Below are 22,745 nucleotides of genomic sequence, written 5' to 3' on the forward strand. Positions count from 1 at the left end.
CGTTCTTGTCTCTTTAAGAAATGCTTATATTAAATTGAGGTCTGAGAGGAAGGCAGATTCCTAACTGAGCTCCTGCCCTTAATATAATTTTAAAACAGCTGCAACTCCAATCATATGTTGTTTAGCCCAGAAACATGCTGCCTTTTTCTTGGTTGTTTTCCTTTGTTCATGGATTAGTTCACAGATACAGTGTTAAGAAATACATGGCTGAAAAGATTTGATAACACTGCATGGCTCATATCCATCTCAATCTCTCTTTTTATTGAAGAGAAATTCACATGACATAAAATGCATAATCTTAACCATTTCGAAGTGTACAATTCAGTGGCTTTTAGTACATTCACAGCATTGTGCAACCACCACCACTATCTAATTCCAGAAATTTTCATAACCCCCCCAAAAAACCCCATACCCATGAAGCACACGTTTCCCATTCCCTCTCCCCCTCAACCCCTACCAACCTCTAAGCTGCTCTGTCTCTATGGATTTGGCTGCTCCGGATGTTTCATATAAATGGAATCATGCAATATGTGACTTTTGTGTCTGGCTTCTTTCACTCTGCGTAATGTTTTCAGGGTTTGTCTATGTTGTAGTGCGTTTTGAAACTTCATTCCTTTTTATGGATGGATCATAAAAAGATAGACCACATCTTGTTTATCCATTCATCAGTTGATGGATATTTGGATTGTTGATCTCTTTGGCTACTATGAATAGTCCTGTTATCAAGATTCATGGACAATGTTTTGTTCAAATACCTAGTTTGGTTTTGGGGAGTAAATACCTAGGAGTGGAATTGCTGGGTCATATGGCGATTCTGTTTAACTTTTTGAGGAATCATCAAATATTCTAAAGTTGCTGCATCATTTTTTATGCCCACCAGAACATATAAGGGTTCTAATTTCTCCATATGCTCAACATTTGTTATTTTTCTTTTCCTTAAAAAAATTATTATAGCCACCCTAGTGGATGTAAAGTAGCATCTTTTCATGGATTAAAAATTCATCATAGAAACCACTTCACAAAGAAACAAAAAAGCATGCTCACATCAGGTCTTAAGTTTTCTTCTTTTGTATATGAGGCTACCAGTAAATTGAGAGGAGATTTCCCTAAAATGAGCTGCAGAATAAACATATGAGATCCTGAACAACAGAGCTGTGCTTTACTGGCTCCCATCACCCACTCCCCCTGGAACAACCATGATCAAAGCCAAGGCATCTAGATGATGACTGTTGAAATGTCACCCCCCTGAGGAATAGCCAGGTGTCTTTAGTCAGTGACTGGCAAAGAGGCATTTAAATCATTACGAGGTTTGGCTTGTTAAAAGCTCTGCTGGGGAAAAAGAAGCCGGTTTTTAAAAAACCTGATGAACATTCTTTTTTTTTTTTTCTCCATATGCACTGTATTTTTTAAGGAAAATGAAATACAACTAACCACGAATTCCACATCCTACTTAAAGTAATTTGTTGAGATAAAGCAATGGGTTAAGCAGCTTGGGGCTTAGGAAATTTCAGATTTCTTCCCAGCACATTTCTCATTAATAATTCAGTGTCCATTGCACACATTCCTATGACAGTCTGTCATCTTTTCTTTTATCTCTGATTGCTATAATCAACACACTACAAAAGTTATTCTTTTGCTTTGAGGAGCACTTAGTTTTGAGAACTGAAGCACATACATGCAAATGATACCCAGATAAAGCAAGGGGGAAATAGAAATTTTACTTTTTTTTTTCTTCCAATTTCTGCATCCATTTCTGCATTCTGGACTGTCTGGTACAGATATCCTCGATGAGGAATTTAGTTTCTGTTTAGGTTTGCCTCTTCTTAGTGTAAACTGTACTGATGAGAGGGAAGCTGAGACTCACAGCACAGTGGGTGCCGCCTGGCTGAGAGGAAGAACTAACAAAAACTGACACAAAGCTTAGGCTTGAAAGAGGCCCCGCAGCACTAGGCTGCTGAAGGTCAGTCTTCCTGGGAACCTGCACGGTTCAGACAAAGACTTGAAGGGATCTTGAAAAGAACTGGGGAGCTGGATGGAGTGATTCTTCTTTGGACTGGAAGGATTGGAAAGCCAAAGGGAGCCCAGACTAGGGATGGTGGAAAGTCCTAGAGATCCTTAAAAACCATGATAATTGAACTTTTTTTTTTTTTAAACACAGTAACTGTTCAGTTCCTAAATGAAGTCAGTGAGCTTTAGGCATGCCTACATTGATTTTTGTGTCTTAAAAGTTTAGGCACGTGGCACACATCCAGGGGCCTCAGAAAAATGCAATCTTAAGTATTTCACAGAGAGACTCGAAGGTCTTCCTGATGTTCCTGGAGTTGGTGACAGGTCTGATCACCTGCCGGTCCCGACTGGCATCCCTGCTCTCCCAGGCCTATACACTCTCCTCCCCCGGGGCCCACCAATTCTCCCGGGTACAAAGTACATCAGGGATGCGGGCGGAGTCTTTCCAAGCGGCGCAGCCGTATCTATACCCAGCGAACACCTAGATGGATTTCCAATACCGCGCCTGGCACGTTTGGGAGGGGAGGGGGCGGGGAGAGGGAGGCGGGGGGAGCCTCGGGCTCCTTCTGTGCCCCCAGGCGCGCGTCCTCCTTTCTAAAGTCGATTTTCCTCTGGGAGACGCAGGGGGCTCTGGGCACTACAAGCTGTATTAAGAGATTCGCAATGATTTTCTCAGGCCTCCGAACACTCCCTCCCTCGAAGAGCCGCCTGCGGGGTTGTAACGCAGGAGTCCCTAACGCACAGTTGCTGTCCTTCTTCCTTCTAATGTTCGCGGCGTAGGGTCAGTTTCCGCGACTCTTCAGAGTAAATCTGAGTGGGCGCCTGTGCTGGGGTCCCGCCCAAGGAAAGGAGTGGGACCGCACGAAGAACGTCACCGCGCTACCAGACCTCACAGGCACTTTGCACGGGCCATCTACGCGTCGGTCTGGAGGTAGCGTGCCTTGGGTAAGGACTTCCGCAGCGGTTCTCAGGAGCAGAGCAGGCGGGGGGGGGGGGGAGTTTGGGGTCCCGGACGACTGGACGGGAGTGGGTCCCCCAGGGTGGGGCAGCAACTGAGGGAAACGGAGATGAACTCCAGACATCCGTGCCTAGGGTCTGCTTCAGTCTTTGCTTTGGATAGAAGCAGGGTGAGATGGGACAGAACCTCCACCTTTGTTTCCCATCCACCCTTCATGAAAGCGGAGAAACTCCCCAGGTCCCCCTGATGGGGATGGGTAAAGGGGTGCTGCAGGGGAACCCCAGAAGCAGCTGCTCTAGTCGATCGGAGCTCAAAACTGGGAAGGAAAAAACTGGGCGAGGGGTGATAAGCCACCTATATCGCCTACCTCCCTCTCTTTCTCCGCCCCCCCCCAATTTCGTAGCTGCTGACGCGCGGGTGGTGCCTATTAATCATTCACCAGCCCACAGCCGCGGCAGTTAATGGCTGTGCCGCGCGGGGCCCTAGTCTCCCGGCACGTTCGCGTGTGCCCAGGTGCCCTGGAGCGGCTGGGCGATGCGCTCCGCCGGCGCCGGTGGAGCCGCGCTCCCTGCAGTCTCTGAGCGCTTCCCCCAGGCGCCCAGCGGCTGTGAGCTGCGGACGGACGGCCGGGGTGCCAAGTGACAGCGCAAGAGGCGGGGGCGCCAGTAGAACTCCCCAGCCCTGGCAGCCCCATCGGCCCCCATGTTGTTCCCCAATGGCACCGCCTCCTCTCCCTCCTCTCCTAGCCCCAGCCCAGGCAGCTGTGGCGAAGGCGGCGGCAGCAGGGGCCCCGGGGCCGGAGCTGCAGACGGGATGGAGGAGCCGGGGCGAAATGCGTCCCAGAACGGGACCTTGAGCGAGGGCCAGGGCAGCGCTATCCTCATCTCTTTCATCTACTCCGTGGTGTGCCTGGTGGGGCTGTGTGGGAACTCCATGGTCATCTACGTGATCCTGCGCTACGCCAAGATGAAGACGGCCACCAACATCTACATCCTCAACCTGGCCATCGCCGATGAGCTGCTCATGCTCAGCGTGCCCTTCTTGGTCACCTCCACGTTGCTTCGCCACTGGCCCTTCGGCGCGCTGCTCTGCCGCCTCGTGCTCAGCGTGGACGCAGTCAACATGTTCACCAGCATTTACTGTCTTACTGTGCTTAGCGTGGACCGCTACGTGGCCGTGGTGCACCCTATCAAGGCAGCACGCTACCGCCGGCCCACCGTGGCCAAGGTGGTGAATCTGGGCGTGTGGGTGCTATCGCTGCTCGTCATTCTGCCCATCGTGGTCTTCTCGCGCACGGCGGCCAACAGTGACGGCACGGTGGCCTGCAACATGCTCATGCCCGAGCCCGCCCAGCGCTGGCTGGTGGGCTTCGTGTTGTACACTTTTCTCATGGGCTTTCTGCTGCCCGTCGGGGCCATCTGCCTGTGTTACGTGCTCATCATCGCCAAAATGCGCATGGTGGCCCTCAAGGCCGGCTGGCAACAGCGCAAGCGCTCAGAGCGCAAGATCACCCTGATGGTGATGATGGTGGTGATGGTGTTTGTCATCTGCTGGATGCCTTTCTATGTGGTGCAGCTAGTCAACGTGTTCGCAGAGCAGGACGACGCCACGGTGAGCCAGCTGTCGGTCATCCTCGGCTATGCCAACAGCTGCGCCAACCCCATCCTCTATGGCTTCCTTTCAGACAACTTCAAGCGCTCTTTCCAGCGCATCCTTTGCCTCAGCTGGATGGACAACGCCGCCGAGGAGCCAGTCGACTACTACGCCACGGCCCTCAAGAGCCGCGCCTACAGTGTGGAGGACTTCCAGCCTGAGAACCTGGAGTCCGGCGGCGTCTTCCGTAATGGCACCTGCACGTCCCGGATCACTACTCTCTGAGCCCGGGCCAAGCAGGGGCTTTGTACCAAGAGAAGGGGAGGATGAGGAGAAAGGAAGGCCGGGTGCGAGAGCTGAAAGTATCCCAGGAGTCCGGGTGCAATGGGGAAAGTGGGGCTAGGACACTGTGTGCTTCTGGTGGAGACCCGAGAAAGGCGCGCGACAAAGGTGGAATTGGACGCTTTGCTTATAAACTGGGAAGACTAGCGGGCCCCCTTCTCCTCTTTCGCTTCTTCCTCCCCTGCGATTGCATTTCTGCATCCCTCTTCGCCCCTCCCTTGGCAATTTCGGTCTTTCTTTACGCCCCGTCCTACCGGTGCAGATCGTGAACTTATTAACGTCGCCAGCTGAGCCTGATCCTCAGCCTCTACAGCCGTCGTTTCTGTTTAAGCTGAGCCACGGTTACCGCCACGGGTTTCCCTCGGGAAAACCCAGCTGGCCCTCAGCCGCGCCCTGCAGGGCCCCTCGCTCGCCAGATTCTGCTTGATGCCTCTAGCGGAGTCTCGAGAACCACCACTCTCCCTTTCTGCAGCCCTACTTCAAAGGAAGTCAGTCTTGAGAAGGATCTCGGCAACTGGTCCTCTCTCCCACCCTCGGGTGAAGGAAGGTGCGCGCTTCGCCGAGCCCCTCCGCCACTCCCACTCCACCCAGAGCGGAGCCAGGTGCTTAGTAAAATCGGTCCCGCGCTTCGAACCCCAGGCATCCCGCAGTCCTTATCCAAAGCCCACTTTGGAGCAAAAAGGAGCTGAGAACAAGCGACTAGGGGTTTTTAAAAGATTCCGGGCTTTGGTGGGGGAGGAGGGCTTGTAATGGCAGGCCCCCTCCCGCCCGGCTCACAAACGGCTCTTTTAGTTTCAAAGACCAAGAGCTAGGCACTCCCGGGGCGCTGGTCTGCATTAGGCCAGGAAGGACAGGGCGCACTTTCCCCGGGGGCCGCCCGGGAGCTTGGCTGCAGCTCCACTAGGCTTTGTCCTTCACGCAAGCTTCTGGAGGTGCACATCCAAGAGTAACGACAGGCACCGGGCCGGGACCTCAGGTGACGTCTTCCCAGTCTCGGCCGATCCCGACCGCGTCGCCGCCACCTGCAGGTAGAGGGTGCGGCCTGCCCGACCCCTGAGGGCTGCTGCCTTTCAAGCGGTGCCTAATAGGTTATTTTCTTGCTTAACATATTTATTTATTTGTGGTGTTTGAAAAAAATGTGTCTCTGCTTTCCTTTTCTCCACTTGCCTAGCCCAGGGCCTCTTCTTCGGGACACTGGCGATGGGGCGGGCGCGGAGGTAGCAGTGGGGAAGGCTCTCTCCCCAGGGTCCTGTCCAAGCCTCTCTGTGCTAGGCCCTCTTTTCTTATCCTTTCCTCTAGCCTTTCTATTTTTTCTTGTGTTCAGTGAAGTTTGGAGAGTTTTTCGTACTTTTCTTATGTAGTCTCTTGTTTGTCTTATAATAAATAAATAACATGGGTTAGCCTTCTCCCATGCAGAGTGGAAAGTCCCGAACTCCTAGCTTTCAACATCACCCTACATATGATTTGAATAATATATACTGTATTCAAATCATAATATACTCACATACTATATATATATATTTATCTATCTTGCTCCCTTATCATGAGTACGTGAGACAACTGCCAAATACAGTCACTCACAGTGGCAGGTGTGAGAGTGGCTAGAACACTTTCAGATACGAGGGTTCAAGCAGCCCTCAGACTTAGAACTCCGAAATCTGATTCAGACAGACTTTAATCGGTGCCGAGGATGCCCCTGCTTATGTCCCTGCTTCCTCTCGGTTCCAGCATAGGTGATTCTAACATACGATCTAGTTAACATCATCACTTCTTTTGAAGACATTGAAAGTAGAGTAATTTGTGTCTGTGTTTAATCTGACCACTTCATTGGAAGCCTGAGCAGGGCAAGAACCAATAATTTTACTTCTTTGTGTTTCCTGTATTGCTTTAGGATGCTGGCTTGTACATAGTAGGCACTAAATACATGTTTGTTGGTTGATTGTTTAAGTAAACCAGAGTGTATGGCAACAATCGGAGAGTTCTCAACATCTGGGGTTCTCAGGTTCCCTCACTGACATGATACACAGTGGCTGAAATCACCATGGAAAAATATGTTTTGTGTATATTTGCTTCAAGAACATTGTGCTTTCCTGAAAGCAGCAACCAATAGTTAAAATGTCCCTAATGTTTTGTTTAATGAACAAATATGCTTTTGGTCATAAATTTGAAAGTTTAGATCTGTCATTTAAAAATAATGCATATTATTACTCCTTTGGAAAATAGATTTTTAATAGTTAAGAACAGTGAAATTTACAAATAAAAATCTTGATCACTATCCTCTTTTGAGGACACAGATCTAGTGCTCTTAACCTGTTACCACTGTAATATTAACTAAATAAACAAATGTATTATGTTGCTGCAAGTTGTCTGACTTTGCCATCGGAATTTTCCTGTTTCAACAGATTACTTAAAACACACACAAATTGGCTTGGTTGCTCTTTCATAGATTTTAAGAAGAAAGATTTCGATTAGCTTTGGAATTTTTACCAAGATTGAAGTTATAATTTGATTTTTTCTGGTAAAGAAAAGTCTGTTAGTTCAAAGAGAGAGAGAAAAAAAAAAAGAAAAAAAAACTGAGTCACTATGAATAGGAAGTACTCTATAGTTTGCTGTTGTTACCAAACTAACTAGATGATATCACAGTCTCCCACAGATTAAATTACTGTCTGCCCTCATTTATGACCTCAGACTTTGTTGTGGGAGCTAAGTAATTGCTAATTTACATCCCAGGGAAAGGTAATGGAAGGAAAAAAAAAAGTGATCACCTAAAGATGTTTCAGAGGGCAATAGGTAAAGGGAATATAAAAATCAGATTTCAACATAAAAGAAGAAAGACATATTTTATGCTTTGTTCAATGATGGCCATTTCTATCCCTGGAAGAATTTAAGAAGGTACTAAAGGAGTTTTTTTTTAAACAGACTTTATTTTTTTAGAGTGGTTTTATTTTCACAGCAAAATAAGGAGAAAGGAGTATTTTCCAAGCAGTGATTCCAGAAGCAGGGTGGGGGGACTGTGGCCTTCAAATACCTTCAAATGCCTTGTAACTGTAGGCTTTATAGTTCTGTACATTATCTCAGCTGGACTTGTTTTTATTACTTTTAAAAGCTATAGCAAGGTGGCAAATTGAACTCATAACTTTGATGTGCAGAGAAAACATTTTGTTCTTTTGGTTTTAACTAATCTGAACATAATTCCAAGCCCCTTCCGACTGGTTAGCTGGGAGGAAAAATTAATGTTCAAACATCCAACTGAGCTGATAATTTAAATAGCCATTTTCAGAAAATTTCAACTGTCTCTCGGCTGGCCTCCCTTTCCCATTTTATCATCTCTAAAATGGCTTTAGAGTGAATATTGGGAGAGACTTTGTGTCCCAATGGAGGAAGGGACGAGGTGGGGTCCTTGGAAAAGCAGCTCTGTCTGCCCTTGGCTCTCTGGGAACAGGTCATTTGTCACCTGGATGATTCCTGGTTGCAGTTTGTTGAAATCAGCAGCTTCTGGAGCCTGTGATCTGACTTCTCAGCTTGGTGAGCGCTGTGCCACAGCTCCTGTGCGCTGCAACCCTCTCAGAGTCTTCTGGGGGTTCTCATATGGCCCACCAGCCTGGGGTCTACCCCTGCCTCTGAAAGCAGTGACCTGGCCCTGCCACAGCAGGCAGCCCTGTGGTGAGCCTCTTGGCTTCGTGACCACAGGGGGTCTAGGGTAGCTCTGGACTGGTGACCCTCAGGAACTCTTTTGGCTGATAACTTTTTCTGTGGCTCTGTCTCAGGTCTTTTGCACCTCTCCTTACCTTTGTCAACCTCACTCATGAAAAACATTCCACATACCCTGCATCCGTGTTACACTAGAGGAAAAGCATAGGACTTGAGTCCTTTAGTCTTAGCCTTTGATGTGTGAAGGCAGGAAAAAAAGAATTTAGAAATCTCTAGGCAACCCCTATCCCCCCTGCCTCACCTGATTTCCAAGCCTTTCTGCACTGCCTAGAAGTTGGAAACAAGCTCTCTCTTATGCTAAGGCGATGAGCCTCACCTCGGGGTGAGAGACAGCAATGAAACATTTATGGAGGAAGGTAAAATGTATCAGTTTAATGTCCTTGCTCTCTTACTGGGGACCTCTGTGTTCTCAGAGTGGAATTTCTGAGGCCATCTTCTCCCCCCAAGAATGGCCCAAGAAAGGATCACGTTTGAAAATCTTTGATGCTTCATCCAGTTAACACTGACCATTGAAAAATGCTGAATGTATGGTTTGGGCGTGAGGAAAAAGGCAAGGAGTTCTCCTGGAAAATATTATGGAAGACACATTTTTTAAAATTGTGATATATTCCCAACATATTTTAAACAAATAATAGAGATGTTATATTTATATCAATCTTCTAAAAAACACTTTGGTAGTAGGGTTATGTCTTGCAAATCTCACTCATTCCCTTCTCCATTCTAGCATGCCACATCAGAGAGGTTAGGTCCTTAACTATAATGATTCATAGACAGTTGCATAATTGTTACAGTAGTGTGTGCTTTAAAAACAAGGTATTGCAAAGTCTGTGCTGCTGTCTTGCTGCACCATACACCTCTGAGCCCATGAGAACCTCTTCCACATATTCAGACGGATATCTTGCTTTTCATTCAACACATTTCATTTGTTGGTGTTAAAAGAAGGCAGAGAGGTTCAACATTGTTACGTGGTTTCCCAAGATGGAGGCAGGTGCCCATATAATGTTATAAGTGATTATTTACTGCTTTGCTGAATATCTGGAGACAGGGTACTGTATTGAGTGTGCTCCTGAGAGAACTGCCTTAGGGATGAGCAGATACATCCAGCTTCTGATTTCACCCATAAGGAAAAGGAAGGTGCTCCTGCAATGATGACACAGCTTGTGAACAGAAGCAACCAGTTCAAACTAAAATATCAAAACACCTGCTTGTCAAACTGTTGGGCAGAGAAAAGCATCATCTGAAAAGGAGATATAATTTTATCTAAAAGCCCTTTGGTAAAATGTTCACTTTGATGATAAACCTAACTATTGTCAAAACATATATCAAATGCAATCTTCTTGGCCTAAAGCTGGAAATATTATACTTATTTAAGGCTGAGACTACAGGCATGCTTCTAAAATTCTTTGGAATAATAATGAGCTTAAGACTCTAAAAATAAATACCTCTTTAAGCCACACTGATTCAAGTCTTCAGTTTTGAGTGGACAAGATGTATAAAATGAAATGAGATGTGGCCATCAGCTAATGTACTATCTCTGCAGTGGAATTCAACTCTACGCCCCTCCTCAGCACCTACATGCCGGGACCAGACACAGACCACAGACCTCCAGTGCTCCCAGCTTTAAAAATTTAAGAAAGATTTACTATGTATCAGACTCCATTTGGAGGAAGGCTTATTATGGAGATGCTGTAGGATAGCATGTACAGAAAAAGTTCTGACTTTCACAATAATACCTGTATCAAAAGACAACTAATACTTCATTTAAATTTAAAGAGAGAGAGAGAGAGAGAGAGAAATCTGAGACAAGATAGGCAAGCACAAAAATATTTTACAATAACACATGTGACTTGTGTGACTCTTCTAGGAAAGGCTGTCCAAATATTGATGAACAGTAACTCTCAATAGTGTTCTTTGTCTCTGTAACCCTCGAACAATTCATTAATCTAGCTAATATTATTAGCAGTGGCAAAATGTCTATTCAAAGTCAATAATTCAATTAAACATTCTCCTTCATGTCCAATGAGCCACTGTAACTAGCAAACTCAACCAGATGTCTGCACGTCTATTTCAAAAGACCCTCGAGTCTCCCGATATAAAACTCGGTGTGGGATCTGAACTTAAACACACACAAGGTAATTAAGCAAAAAGGGATTTCTTAGCTAATAATCGGTGAAACAGAGCTTCAGACCTCTGCCCCCCACCTCCTTTCCCTTTTAAGTTCCCATTTCCTAACTCTCCTCCCCCCCCCAGCCTGGGACTCTTTGTTTTCTGACTTTTCCCACTTCTTCCAATAGAGCTTTTCTCAGAATTTCTTTTGATCTGTAGTTTACATCACTGACTAGGCTTCAGGTGTTATTTTCCAGAAGCAAAGCTTTTTAATAAGGACATAGTATCAGAAGGTCAGGCAGCAGTATCCTTGAAATTACATGTTTCTGAGGCAAACATTTCTTAACAAGTGGTCTATAGCCCTGCATCAGAATCACCCAAGAACTTAAAACATGTATGTTCTCTATGCTCCACCTTAGAGATTTTGATTCATTAGGTCTGGGGTGAGCCTTGGTATTTCTAAAGTACTTTAAAGTTTGAGAGGTAGCGATTTAACGGTTAAGAGCATGGAGTCAGCCATCAGCCGACTGGCTCTGCTTTCTTCATTAGGTGATACTGGGCGAGGTAATCTCCATGACGCACATTCATCTGTAAGATCAGGGTAATAATACCTCCATTATAGGGCTATTATGATGAGATGATGCATGTCAAGCGCCAAGCCAGTCAGAACTCTTTTAGTTGTGAATGAATGAAAACCTAATTAGCTCACATAACTGAACATTCTAGAGGAAGATCTGGCTTCACAGTGTACTTGATCTATAAGTCGGTACGATCATTTTTTTTTCAGTCTCCTTTTCTCATCTCTGACTTTCTCAATCTTGGCTCTATTTTCAGATTGGCTACTCCTGTGTAATTACAGACAGCTGCAGAAAACTGAAACATGACATTTTTCCAGGTTCAAATTTCAGGGGAAATAGTAAAAATGATTCTCCCTAATTAGACTGTCTGAGATCATGTATTTGTTGGGAGGCATCCCTCCATGTGTCTCTCGCCTTCCATGCACCCTGCTGGGTATGCCAAGAATATGAGGCACTGATGACTGTTTACCTAGATTATTTCTCAAGGTTGTGTTTGCAGCAAGCAACCTTGAGCAAGGACAAAGAGAAGGCTTGATTACTGCTTACTATAAATTGGTGGTTTTCCCAAGATCAGTGTCCCTCAGCTGTGACACAGACCCATTGCTGCACACCATCCATCTGGGCTCACCATGAGAATCAGGGGCAAATGGAACTAAGGCAAATCATGTTGCTTACTGGCTGCACAGTTCTTTGTCTCTGATTCAGAAATCTTGTGTCTTCTGCTGGCATCAATGAAATAGCAACAGACCAATTTATTAGCTTGTAAGTAGAGTAAAATCAAATTCCAGATCCTGATAGTATCTACCACCGAATCCATTAGCCAGGCCTGGGGGTTATGGTTGGCTGGGCTTGCGTGATACATGCTACTTTTAGAGCTGGGAGTGTCAACTCCACCCAGAAGTGGGAGGGGCAGTGGGACAGATCGCAAGAAGAAAAGTTATATACAATTACCCAGAGTAGATAATGAAGGGTATGTTATGTGGCAAAAATAAAATTAAATAAGAATCATCTACAAATGTCAGGCATGGATTCAGGTGCCATATATATATGTCAGATTCTATTTTTATTAGTGTATCTGCAGAGGTAGTAGAAAATTAAAGTGATTCAGGTTTTAAAATTCTTCTATTTGATCTTAAAATGAGGATGATTAGACATCAGTCCAGATTAGTAACAATTTATTACATTCCCATAAGATTAATATTTTAGAATAAGGTTATAAAGGCATTTTTATGTTATATAGAGCGTACAGTTAAGCATATTGAGATGGCAGTGAGATCAGGAACACATATGAACAACATGAAGTGATATACAAAGATTTGTATATCAGATACTAAAATATAGCTCAAGCTATATCTTATCATCAGCAATTGGGAAAATGTTTGCTGTAAATACAGTTTTAAGTAATAGAAATAAGACAGCCCACGGCAGCCAGAAGCGGGTACCAGTGATTAGTAAAATAATATCCAGATATTTGGATTTCCTTCTGTTTTACCATGGCTTACAAATACCTCTGTGTGCCACTTATTTGGGGCCTGAAATATCATCACGAAGATAACCAACTCCCATGAATTAGACTGACAGTTTCAGTTCCCCTCGATTTTATAGCAGTTACATAAAACTGTCAGTAACCAGAGTTTATAATATAGCAGAAGGGCAGGCAGGGAAGAAAAGAGAAGTCATATTTATTCAGTATCTACTTTGTAAGTGATACATTTTGCCAGATGCTTTTACGTGCTATCTCATTTGGCCTTCACCAAAATTCCTATGAGCTAGAAATCTCTATTCCTCTTACAAAGCAAGGAAAGAGAGAGAAACACACGAAAAACATAAAAACCCCCGCCCCACCCCCCACTTTTCTAGCATGCTAAAGCTGGTAGTTGTCAGAACCAGGACTAAAAGGCACACCTATTGGCTCCAACATGATCTTTCTACCCTATAGTTAAAGTCTTTTAAAATGGCACGCAGATTCCATTCCACAAACTACACAGAAATGGGAAAAGTCTGACTAGGGCCTCAAGCTTTACAAACCATAGTGACCAAAATCAGATCAACACGCTACTCACGGTCCATACCTAAGGAAAAAACATGAAATAAATTATTGGTGAATACTAAAGAAACTGTAATATTCCTCACAGAGACAATCAGTTTGTCTACAAGAAACACCAGTTTTGGGCTTCCCTGGTGGCACAATGGTTGAGGGTCCGCCTGCCGATGCAGGGGACACGGTTTCGTGCCCTGGTCCGGGAAGATCCCACATGCCGCAGAGCGGCTGGGCCCGTGAGCCATGGCCGCTGAGCCTGTGCGTCCAGAGCCTGTGCTCCGCAACGGGAGAGGCCACAACAGTGAGAGGCCCGTGTACCGCAAAAAAGAAAAAAAAAAGAAAAACCAGTTTCACCTCTAAGTCGAATGCGGCCGTGTCAAGAACCGCTCCAGACAGGAGACACCGTAGCACAGTGACTAAGAGGGTGGGGTTAGAAATCAGAACGCCTAGTTTAGAATCCTGGCTTTGAAAATCACTGACTATGTCACTATGGGCAGGTTATTTACCCACTCATGCTTCATATATCTTAATTAAAAAATAAGAATAAAAATAATTTCTACCCCATAATGTTAGCAAAGTGACAGTAAGTCTTTTCAGCATTTTTTACGTACTTCAATAATCCTTTTCATTTATATAACTATCAGAGACATAGCGATAGTTCAAGAACAAGGAAAACCAGAAACAGTTTTCTTTTCACTTATGAAGATACAGTAAACATGTTTCAATTATTAGGAATTAAATAATTAAGAAACATTAAAATAATGATCAGATACTACAACTTTAATGGCCATTAGAACGGGACAAAACCCTAGAGTTTAGAAGGCAAAATTCTAGATGAGCAACATTAATTCAGTCCCATAAACTACTATAAACAGCTTTTAGGACACTAGTAACAGTTGGGATTTTTTTTCCCTCTCTATTTAAACTAGTAAGTTGTTCTGCCGTAACAATAGTGTAAAGTGATTGAAAAGCATTAAACTAAATCGTTGTACCTAGTACTCTGCCAATTCAGAGGTCGTGTCATTTGGCAGGATACCAATTAAACAGAATACCCTGAGTTAGTCAAATGAATAGAGTCTAGTTAAGGAGAGATGAGAAACTCAGGAAAAAAAATTCTTCCCAAATATTAAAAACTGATTTATTAAAATAGAAAACAATTTATTTGCTTATAATTTTTTCTTGTAAATTATCTCGAATCCATGAGCAGGAGGAGTAGTATGCAAAACAAAGAGGTAAATATGCAAAGCACGATTTCAAACGGCTGTGGACTCTTTTAAGCTGGGGTCTGCCAAGGTTTTTTGTTCTTTTTGTTTTTTTTAATGAGTGCTCTCTCGCCTGCAGCCACATCACTCAACCCATTTGCAAACCAAGGCTGGGTCTGTAAAGAATAAAATTGATTGCATCCATTCCTCTGAGAGTTAATCCTTTTCCTATGGCAATATCTTCTCCAAAGTGAGAATCTCTAGAATCACCACCAATATCCGGTTACATCCCATTTGAAAATGAAATAAAACCAACTCCACTCTAACTTAAATATATATTCAAGTTTTCCAATTCCCCCCACCCCCCGACAAAAGCACAGGGGAAACCAAGGGGAAGCATTTGGCAAGCCAAGTGATGGGTTTTTGCAAAGATGGTGAACAGTATGAGGAGGACAAAGGTCAACCAGGATTTGCTTGGGCAAGAACTAGTTCTTGCTCTCTCTTCCTAAAGCACTGAAGGCAGGAACCTGATTTCCCAGTTGTATTCCATTAGTCAGTCTATAGACTCCCTATGGGTTATTCATCTTCGATTCCTCAGTGCCTACCCTGCCATCTGAAAGGTCACAGTACCCAGCAGTTAGCAGCAGGAACTGTGGAGCTCGGCCACTTAATAGTTCAGGTAAATGACTTCATATTGTCACCTTAGCTTTAGTTTCCTCATCTGTAAAATAGGGGAAATAGTAGAACCTACATCATAGGGTTGTTATGAAGGTTAAATAAGTTAATATTTGTAAAGTACTCAGAACAATACTTGGCACATGGTGAGTTTTCTAACATTCAGCAAAATACCATTACATTAAATTGATGGATTTATTAAGACAAGGCAAAGGCTTGAAGTCATTGATTTTGGTACTGGGGCCATTACTTACAGCTTGAGTGTTTCTCTCCCTGCCCTTAGTCTTCTGGAGTCTTCCCCACATAAGCATCTCACTCTCATAGGTCAACTAAGTTTTCTAAAGTACAAGTTGTTATTGACTTACTATGAATTCCTTAATCCTAAGTGTGTTGGCTTTCTAATGGGAGATAATAACAATGGTTCCTTAACCTGGATACACATCAGACACACTTAGGAAGACTTTTAAAAACATATAATCCTAATGCCTAGCTTAGGAAACTCTTGAAAATAAAGCCAAAGCATCATTTGGAAACAAGGTTTCCACAGGATTCTGATACAGGTGGTTTCACTAACTGGTATTGAATCTCAACTATAGATTTAAAAGACTTCATAAAGAAAAGCATTGCATTTCTAGTGAAGAAATTTTGAGTGCTATGATTAGTCTATTAGTGGTGGAGATGTATTTTGCGGTATGGGACCTTCTTTGGTCCTTCAAATTGCACCATACCACCATCAGAATTGCCTGGCACTCCAATAGCTCTTCAGAAGCCTTCTGTAAATCTCCTAAGTACAAGAGTATTGTTGTCAACCCCCCTTTTACTGGTATCATTTTCAAGGGTGATGGAAAATATTCATCCTGACATTCTTCTTCTTTGATATTCTTCCTGCAAGACACTTCTCTTCATGGGAACCAGATTTTGTACATGTGTAAGTTTCTGTAGCTTTCCTTTCCATATCCTTTAATACTCCCTCGGGTCCTGGTTCATGCCCCATCAGTTATTTAAATTAATAAAAGAGCATAGATGGCGAGGAGTAAGACGTGGAGATCACCATCCCCCCCACAAATATATCACAAATACATCCACATGTGGATCAACTCCTACAGAACACCTACTGAATGCTGGCAGAAGACCTCAGACTTCCCAAAAGAACAGACGCTCTCAGGCGACCTACATGCAAAGGCGGGACCAATCCAAAGCTGAACCCCAGGAGCTTGCGAACAAAGAAGAGAAAGGGAAATCTCTCCCAACAGCCTCAGGAGCAGTGGATTAAATCTCCACAGTCAACTTGACGTACACTGCATCTGTGGAATACCTGAATAGACAACGAATCATCCCAAAATTGAGGTGGTGGACTTTGGGAGCAACTGTAGATTTGGGTTTTGCTGTATGAGACTGATGGGTTTCTGGTTTTATGTTTATCATAGTTTAGTATTTAGAGTTTATTATCATTGGTAGATTTATTTATTGATTTGGTTGCTCTCTTCCTTTTTTTTGTTATATATATATATATATATTTTTTTTTGTCTTTTTTCTCTTCTGGTGAGTGTGTCTGTGTATGCTTCTTTGTATGATTTTGTCTGTATACCTTTGCTTTTACCATTTGTCCTAGGGGTCTACCTGTCCATTTTTATTTTTTAAATATAGTTTTTAGCACTTGTTATCATAGGTGGATTTGTTTTTTGGTTTGGTTGCTCTCTTCTTTCTTTTTTCTTATTACTTTAAAATTTTTTTAATTTTAATAATTAAAAAAAGTTATTTTAGTAATTTTTTTTCTTTTTCTCTTTCTCTCGCTCTCTTTCTTTTTTTCTCCCTTTTCTTCTGAGCCGTGTGGCTGATGGTCTTGGTGCTCCAGCCAGGTGTCAGGCCTGGGCCTCTGAGGTGGGAGAGCCGAGTTCAGGACATTGATCCACCAGAGACCTCCCAGCTCCACGTAATATCAAACGGCAAAAGCTCTCCCAGATATTTCCATCTCAACACTAAGACACAGCTCCACTCAACGACCAGCAAGTCACAGTGCTGGACACCCTATGCCAAACAACAAGCAAGACAGGAACACAAACCAACCCATTAGCAGACAGTCTGCCTAAAATCATAATACGGTCACAGACACCATAAAACACACCACCGGACGTGGTGCTCCCCAACAGAAAGACAAGATCCAGCCTCATCCACCAGAACACAGGCACCAGTCCCCTCCACCAGGAAGCCTACATAACCCACTGAACCAACCTTAGCCACTGGGGGCAGACACCAAAAACAACGGGAACTACGAACCAGCAACCTGCGAAAAGGAGACCCCAAACACAGTAAGTTAAGCAAAATGAGAAGACAAAAAAACACACAGCAGATGAAGAAGCAAGGTAAAAACCCACCAGACCAAACAAATGAAGAGGAAATAGGCAGTCTACCTGAAAAAGAATTCAGAGTAATTATAGTAAAGATGATCCAAAGTCTTGGAAATAGAATGGAGGAAATACAAGAAACGTTTAATGAAGACTTAGAAGAACTAAAGAGCAAAGAAATAATGAAATTTAAAAAAAAATTCTCTAGAAGGAATCAACAGCAGAATAACTGAGGCAGAAGAACGGATAAGTTACCTGGAAGATAAAATAGTGGAAATTACTACTGCAGAGCAGAATAAAGACAAAAGAATGAAAAGAATTGAGGACAGTCTTAGAGACTTCTGGGACAATATTAAACGCACCAACTTTCGAATTATATGGGTCCCAGAAAAAGAAGAGAAAAAGAAAGGGACTGAGAACATATTTGAAGAGATTATAGTTGAAAACTCCCCTAATATTGGAAAGGAAATAGTCGACCAAGTATAGGAAGGGCAGAGAGCCCCATACAGGATAAATACAGGGAGAAACATGCCAAGACACATATTAATCAAACTATCAAAAATTAAACACAAAGAAAAAAATAATAAAAGCAGCAAGGGAAAAAGAGCAATAACATACAAGGGAATCCCCATAAGGTTAACAGCTGATCTTCCAGCAGAAACTCTGCAAGCCAGAAGGGAGTGGCAAGACATAGTTAGTGATGAAAGGAAAAAAATTACAACCAAGATTACTATACCCAGCAAGGATCTCATTCAGATTCGACAGAGAAACTAAAACCTTTACAGATAAGCAAAAGCTAAGAGAATTCAGCACCACCAAACCAGCTTTACAACAAATGCTAAAGGAACTTCTCTAGATAAGAAACACAAGAGGAGGAAAAGACCTACAATAACAAACCCAAAACAATTAAAACGGTAATAGGAACATACATGTCGATAATTACCTTAAATATAAATGGATTAAATGCTCCCAATAAAAGACATAGATTGGCTGAATGGATACAAAAGCAAGACCCATATATATGCTGTATACAAGAGACTCACTTCAGACCTAGGGAAACATACAGACTGAAAGTGAGGGGATGGAAAAAGATATACATGCAAATGGAAATCAAAGAAAAGCTGGAGTAGCAATTCTCAGACAAAATAGACTTTAAAATAAAGACTATTACAAGAGACAAAGGAGGACACTACAAAATGATGAAGGGATCAATCCAAGAAGAAGATATAACAATTGTAAATATTTACACACCCAACACAGGAGCACCTCAATACATTAGGCAAATGCTAACAGCCATAAAGGGGGAAATTGACAGTAACACAATCATAGTAGGGGACTTTAACACCCCACTTTCACCAATGGACAGATCATCCAAAATGAAAATAAATAAGGAAACACAAGCTTTAAATGATACATTAAACAAGATGGACTTAATTGATATTTATAGGACATTCCACCCAAAAATAACAGAATACACTTTCTTCTCAAGTGCTCATGGAACATTCTCCAGGATAGATCATATCTTGGGTCACAAATCAAGCTGGTGAATTTAAGAAAATTGAAATCGTATCAAGTGTCTTTTCTGACCACAATGCTATGAGACTAGATACCAATTACAGGAATAAAATCTGTAAAAAATACAAATACATGGAGGCTAAACAATACACTACTAAATAACCAAGAGATCACTGAAGAAATCAAAGAGGAAATCAGAAAATACCTAGAAACAAATGACAATGAAAACATGATGACCCAAAACCTATGAGATCCAGCAATAGCAGTTCTAAGAGGGAAGTTTGTAGCAATACAATCCTACCTCAAGAAACAAGAAACATCTCAAATAAACAACCTAACTTACACCTATAGCAATTAGAGAAAGAAGAACAAAAAAACCCCAGAGTTAGCAGAAGGATCATAAAGATCATATCAGAAATAAATGAAAAAGAAATGAAGGAAACAATAGCAAAGATCAATAAAACTAAAATCTGGTTCTTTGAGAAGATAAACAAAATTGATAAAATATTAGCCAGACTCATCAAGAAAAAAAGGGAGAAGAATTAGAAATGAAAAAGGAGAAGTAACAACTGACAGTGCAGAAGGATCATGAGAGATGACTACAAGCAACTCTATGCCAATAAAATAGACAACCTGGAAGCAATGGACAAATTCTTAGAAAAGCACGCCCTTCCTAGACTGAACCAGGAAGAAATAGAAAATCAAAACAGACCAATCACAGGCACTGAAATTGAGACTGTGATTAAAAATCTTCCAACAAACAAAATCCCAGGACCAGATGGCTTCACAGGTGAATTCTATCAAACATTTAGAGAAGAGCTAACACCTATCCTTCTCAAACTCTTCCAAAATACAGCAGAGGAAGGAACACTCCCAAACTCATTCTACAAGGCCACCATCACCCTGATACCAAAACCAGACAAAGATGTCACAAAGAAGGAAAACTACAAGCCAATATCACTGATGAACATAGATTCAAAAATCCTCAACAAAATACTAGCAAACAGAATCCAACAGCACATTAGAAGGATCATACACGATGATCAAGTTGGATTTATCCCAGGAATGCAAAGATTCTTCACTATACGCAGACCAATCAATGTGATAAACCATATTAACAAATTGAAGGAGAAAAACTATATAATCATCTCAATAGATGCAGAAAAAGCTTTCAACAAAATTCAACACCGATTTATGATAAAAACCCTCCAGAGAGCAGGCATAGAGGGAACTTACCTCAACATAACAAAGGCCATATATGAAAAACCCACAGCAAACATCATGCTCAATGGTGAAAAACTGAAACCATTTCCTCTAAGATCAGGAACAAGACAAGGTTGCCCACCCTCACCCCTATTATTCAACATAGTTTTGGAAATTTTAGCCACAGAAATCAGAGAAGAAATAAAAGGAATCCAAATCAGAAAAGGAGACGTAAATCTGTCACTGTTTGCAGATGACATGATACTATACATAGAGAATCCTAAGGATGCTACCAGAAAACCACTAGAGCTAATCAATGAATTTGGTAAAGTAGCAGGATAAAAAATTAATGCACAGAAATATTTTGCAATCCTATAAACTAATGATGAAAAATCTAAAAGAGAAATTAAGGAAACACTCATATTTACCATTGCAACAAAAAGAATAAAATACCTGGGAATAAACCTACCTAAGGAGACAAAAACCTGTATGCAGAAAACTATAAGATGCTGATGAAAGAAATTAAAGATGATAGAAACAGATGGAGAGATATACTATGTTCTTGGATTGGAAGAAACAACATTGTGAAAATGACTACCCAAAGCAATCTACAGATTCAGTGCAATCCCTATCAAACTACCAATGGCATTTTTCACAGAACTAGAACAAAAAATTTCACAATTTGTATGGAAACACAAAAGACCCTGAATACCCAAAGCACTCTTGAGGAGGAAAAACGGAGCTGGAGGAATCAGGCTCCCGGATTTCAAACTATACTCCAAAGCTACAGTCATCAAGACAGTATGGTACGGGCACAAAAACAGAAATATAGATCAATGGAACAGGATAAAAAGCCCAGAGATAAACCCATGCACATATGGTCACCTTATCTTTGATAAAGGGGTAAGAATATACAATGGAGAAAAGACAGCCTCTTCAGTAAGTGGTGCTGGGAAAACTGGCCAGCTACATGTAAAAGAATGAAATTAGAACACTTCCTAACAGCATACACAAAAAAACCCTCAAAATGGATTAAAGACCTAAATGTAGACACTATAAAACTCTTAGAGGAAAACATAGGCAGAATAATGTATGATATAAATCACAGCAAGATCCTTTTTGACCCACCTCCTAGAGAAATGGAAATAAAAACAAAAATAGGCAAATGGGACCCACTGAAACTTAAAAGCTTTTGTACAGTAAAGGAAACCATAAACAAGATGAAAGGAGAACCCTCAGAATGGGAGAAAATATTTGCAAATGAAGCAACTGACAAAGCATTAATCTCCAAAATTTACAAGCAGTTCATGCAGCCCAATATCAAAAAAACAAACAACCCAATCCAAAAATGGGCAGAAGACCTAAATAGACATTTCTCCAAAAAAGATATACAGATTGCCAACAAACATGAAAGGATGCTCAACATCATTAATCATTAGAGAAATGCAAATCAAAACTACAATGAGATATCATCTCACACTGGTCAGAATGGCCATGATCAAAAAATCTACAAACAGTAAATGCTGGAGAGGGTGTGGAGAAAAGGGAACCCTCTTGCACTGTTGGTGGGAATGTAAATTGATATAGCCACTATGGAGAACAGTATGGAAGTTCCTTAAAAAACCAAAAGTAGAACTACCATACGACCCAGCAATCCCACTACTGGGCATATACCCTGGGAAAACCATAATTCACAAAGAGTCATGTACCAAAATGTTCATTGCAGCTCTATTTACAATAGCCTGGACATGGAAGCAACCTACGTGTCCATCATCAGATGAATGGATAAAGAAGATGTGGCACCTGTATACAATGGAATATTATTCATCCATAAAAGACACGAAATGGAGTTATTTGTAGTGAGGTGGGTGGACCTAGAGTCTGTCATACAGAGTGAAGTAAGTCAGAAAGAGAAAAACAAATACCGTATGCTAACACATATATATGGAATCTAAGGAAAAAAAGAGGTCATGAAGAACCTAGGGGTAAGACAGGAATAAAGACACAGACCTACTAGAGAATGGACTTGAGGATATGGGGAGGGGGAAGGGTAAGCTGTGACAAAGTGAGAGTGGCAAGGACATATATACACTACCAAACGTAAGGTAGATAGCTAGTGGGAAGCAGCCGCATAGCACAGGGAGATCAGCTAGGTGCTTTGTGACCACCTAGAGGGGTGGGATAGGGAGGGTGGGAGGGAGGGAGATGCAAGAGGGAAGAGATATGGGAACATATATATATGTATAACTGATTCACTTTGTTATAAAGCAGAAACTAACACACCATTGTAAAGCAATTATATTCCAATAAAGATGTTAAAAAGAAAAAAAGAGTCATGTACCACAATGTTCATTGCAGCCTTATATACAATAGCCAGGACATGGAAGCAACCTAAGTGTCCATCGACAGATGAATGGATAAAGAAGATGTGGCACATATATAGAATGGAATATTACTGAGCCATAAAAA

The 22,745-nt window shown here is 42.3% G+C and overlaps 1 protein-coding gene across 1 annotated transcript; it reads left to right on the plus strand.

Moving 5' to 3' along the window:
• The first annotated feature begins 3,667 nt into the window (after positions 1-3,667).
• SSTR1 (somatostatin receptor 1) lies at positions 3,668-5,196 on the plus strand. Its single transcript, XM_029239346.1, has one exon. It carries the CDS (start codon positions 3,668-3,670, stop codon positions 4,841-4,843), a length of 1,176 nt encoding a protein of 391 aa, XP_029095179.1. The 3' UTR covers positions 4,844-5,196.
• The last annotated feature ends 17,549 nt before the right edge of the window (positions 5,197-22,745 follow it).

The sequence above is a fragment of the Monodon monoceros genome, unplaced genomic scaffold (assembly GCF_005190385.1).
Source record: "Monodon monoceros isolate NGI ecotype Baffin Bay Population unplaced genomic scaffold, NGI_Narwhal_1 Super_Scaffold_21, whole genome shotgun sequence".
NCBI classification, from domain to species: Eukaryota; Metazoa; Chordata; class Mammalia; order Artiodactyla; family Monodontidae; genus Monodon; species Monodon monoceros.

Bases quoted from the DNA above. Each gene is read 5' to 3' on its own strand.
- SSTR1 (XM_029239346.1), top strand. From the start codon at position 3,668: ATGTTGTTCCCCAATGGCACCGCCTCCTCTCCCTCCTCTCCTAGCCCC.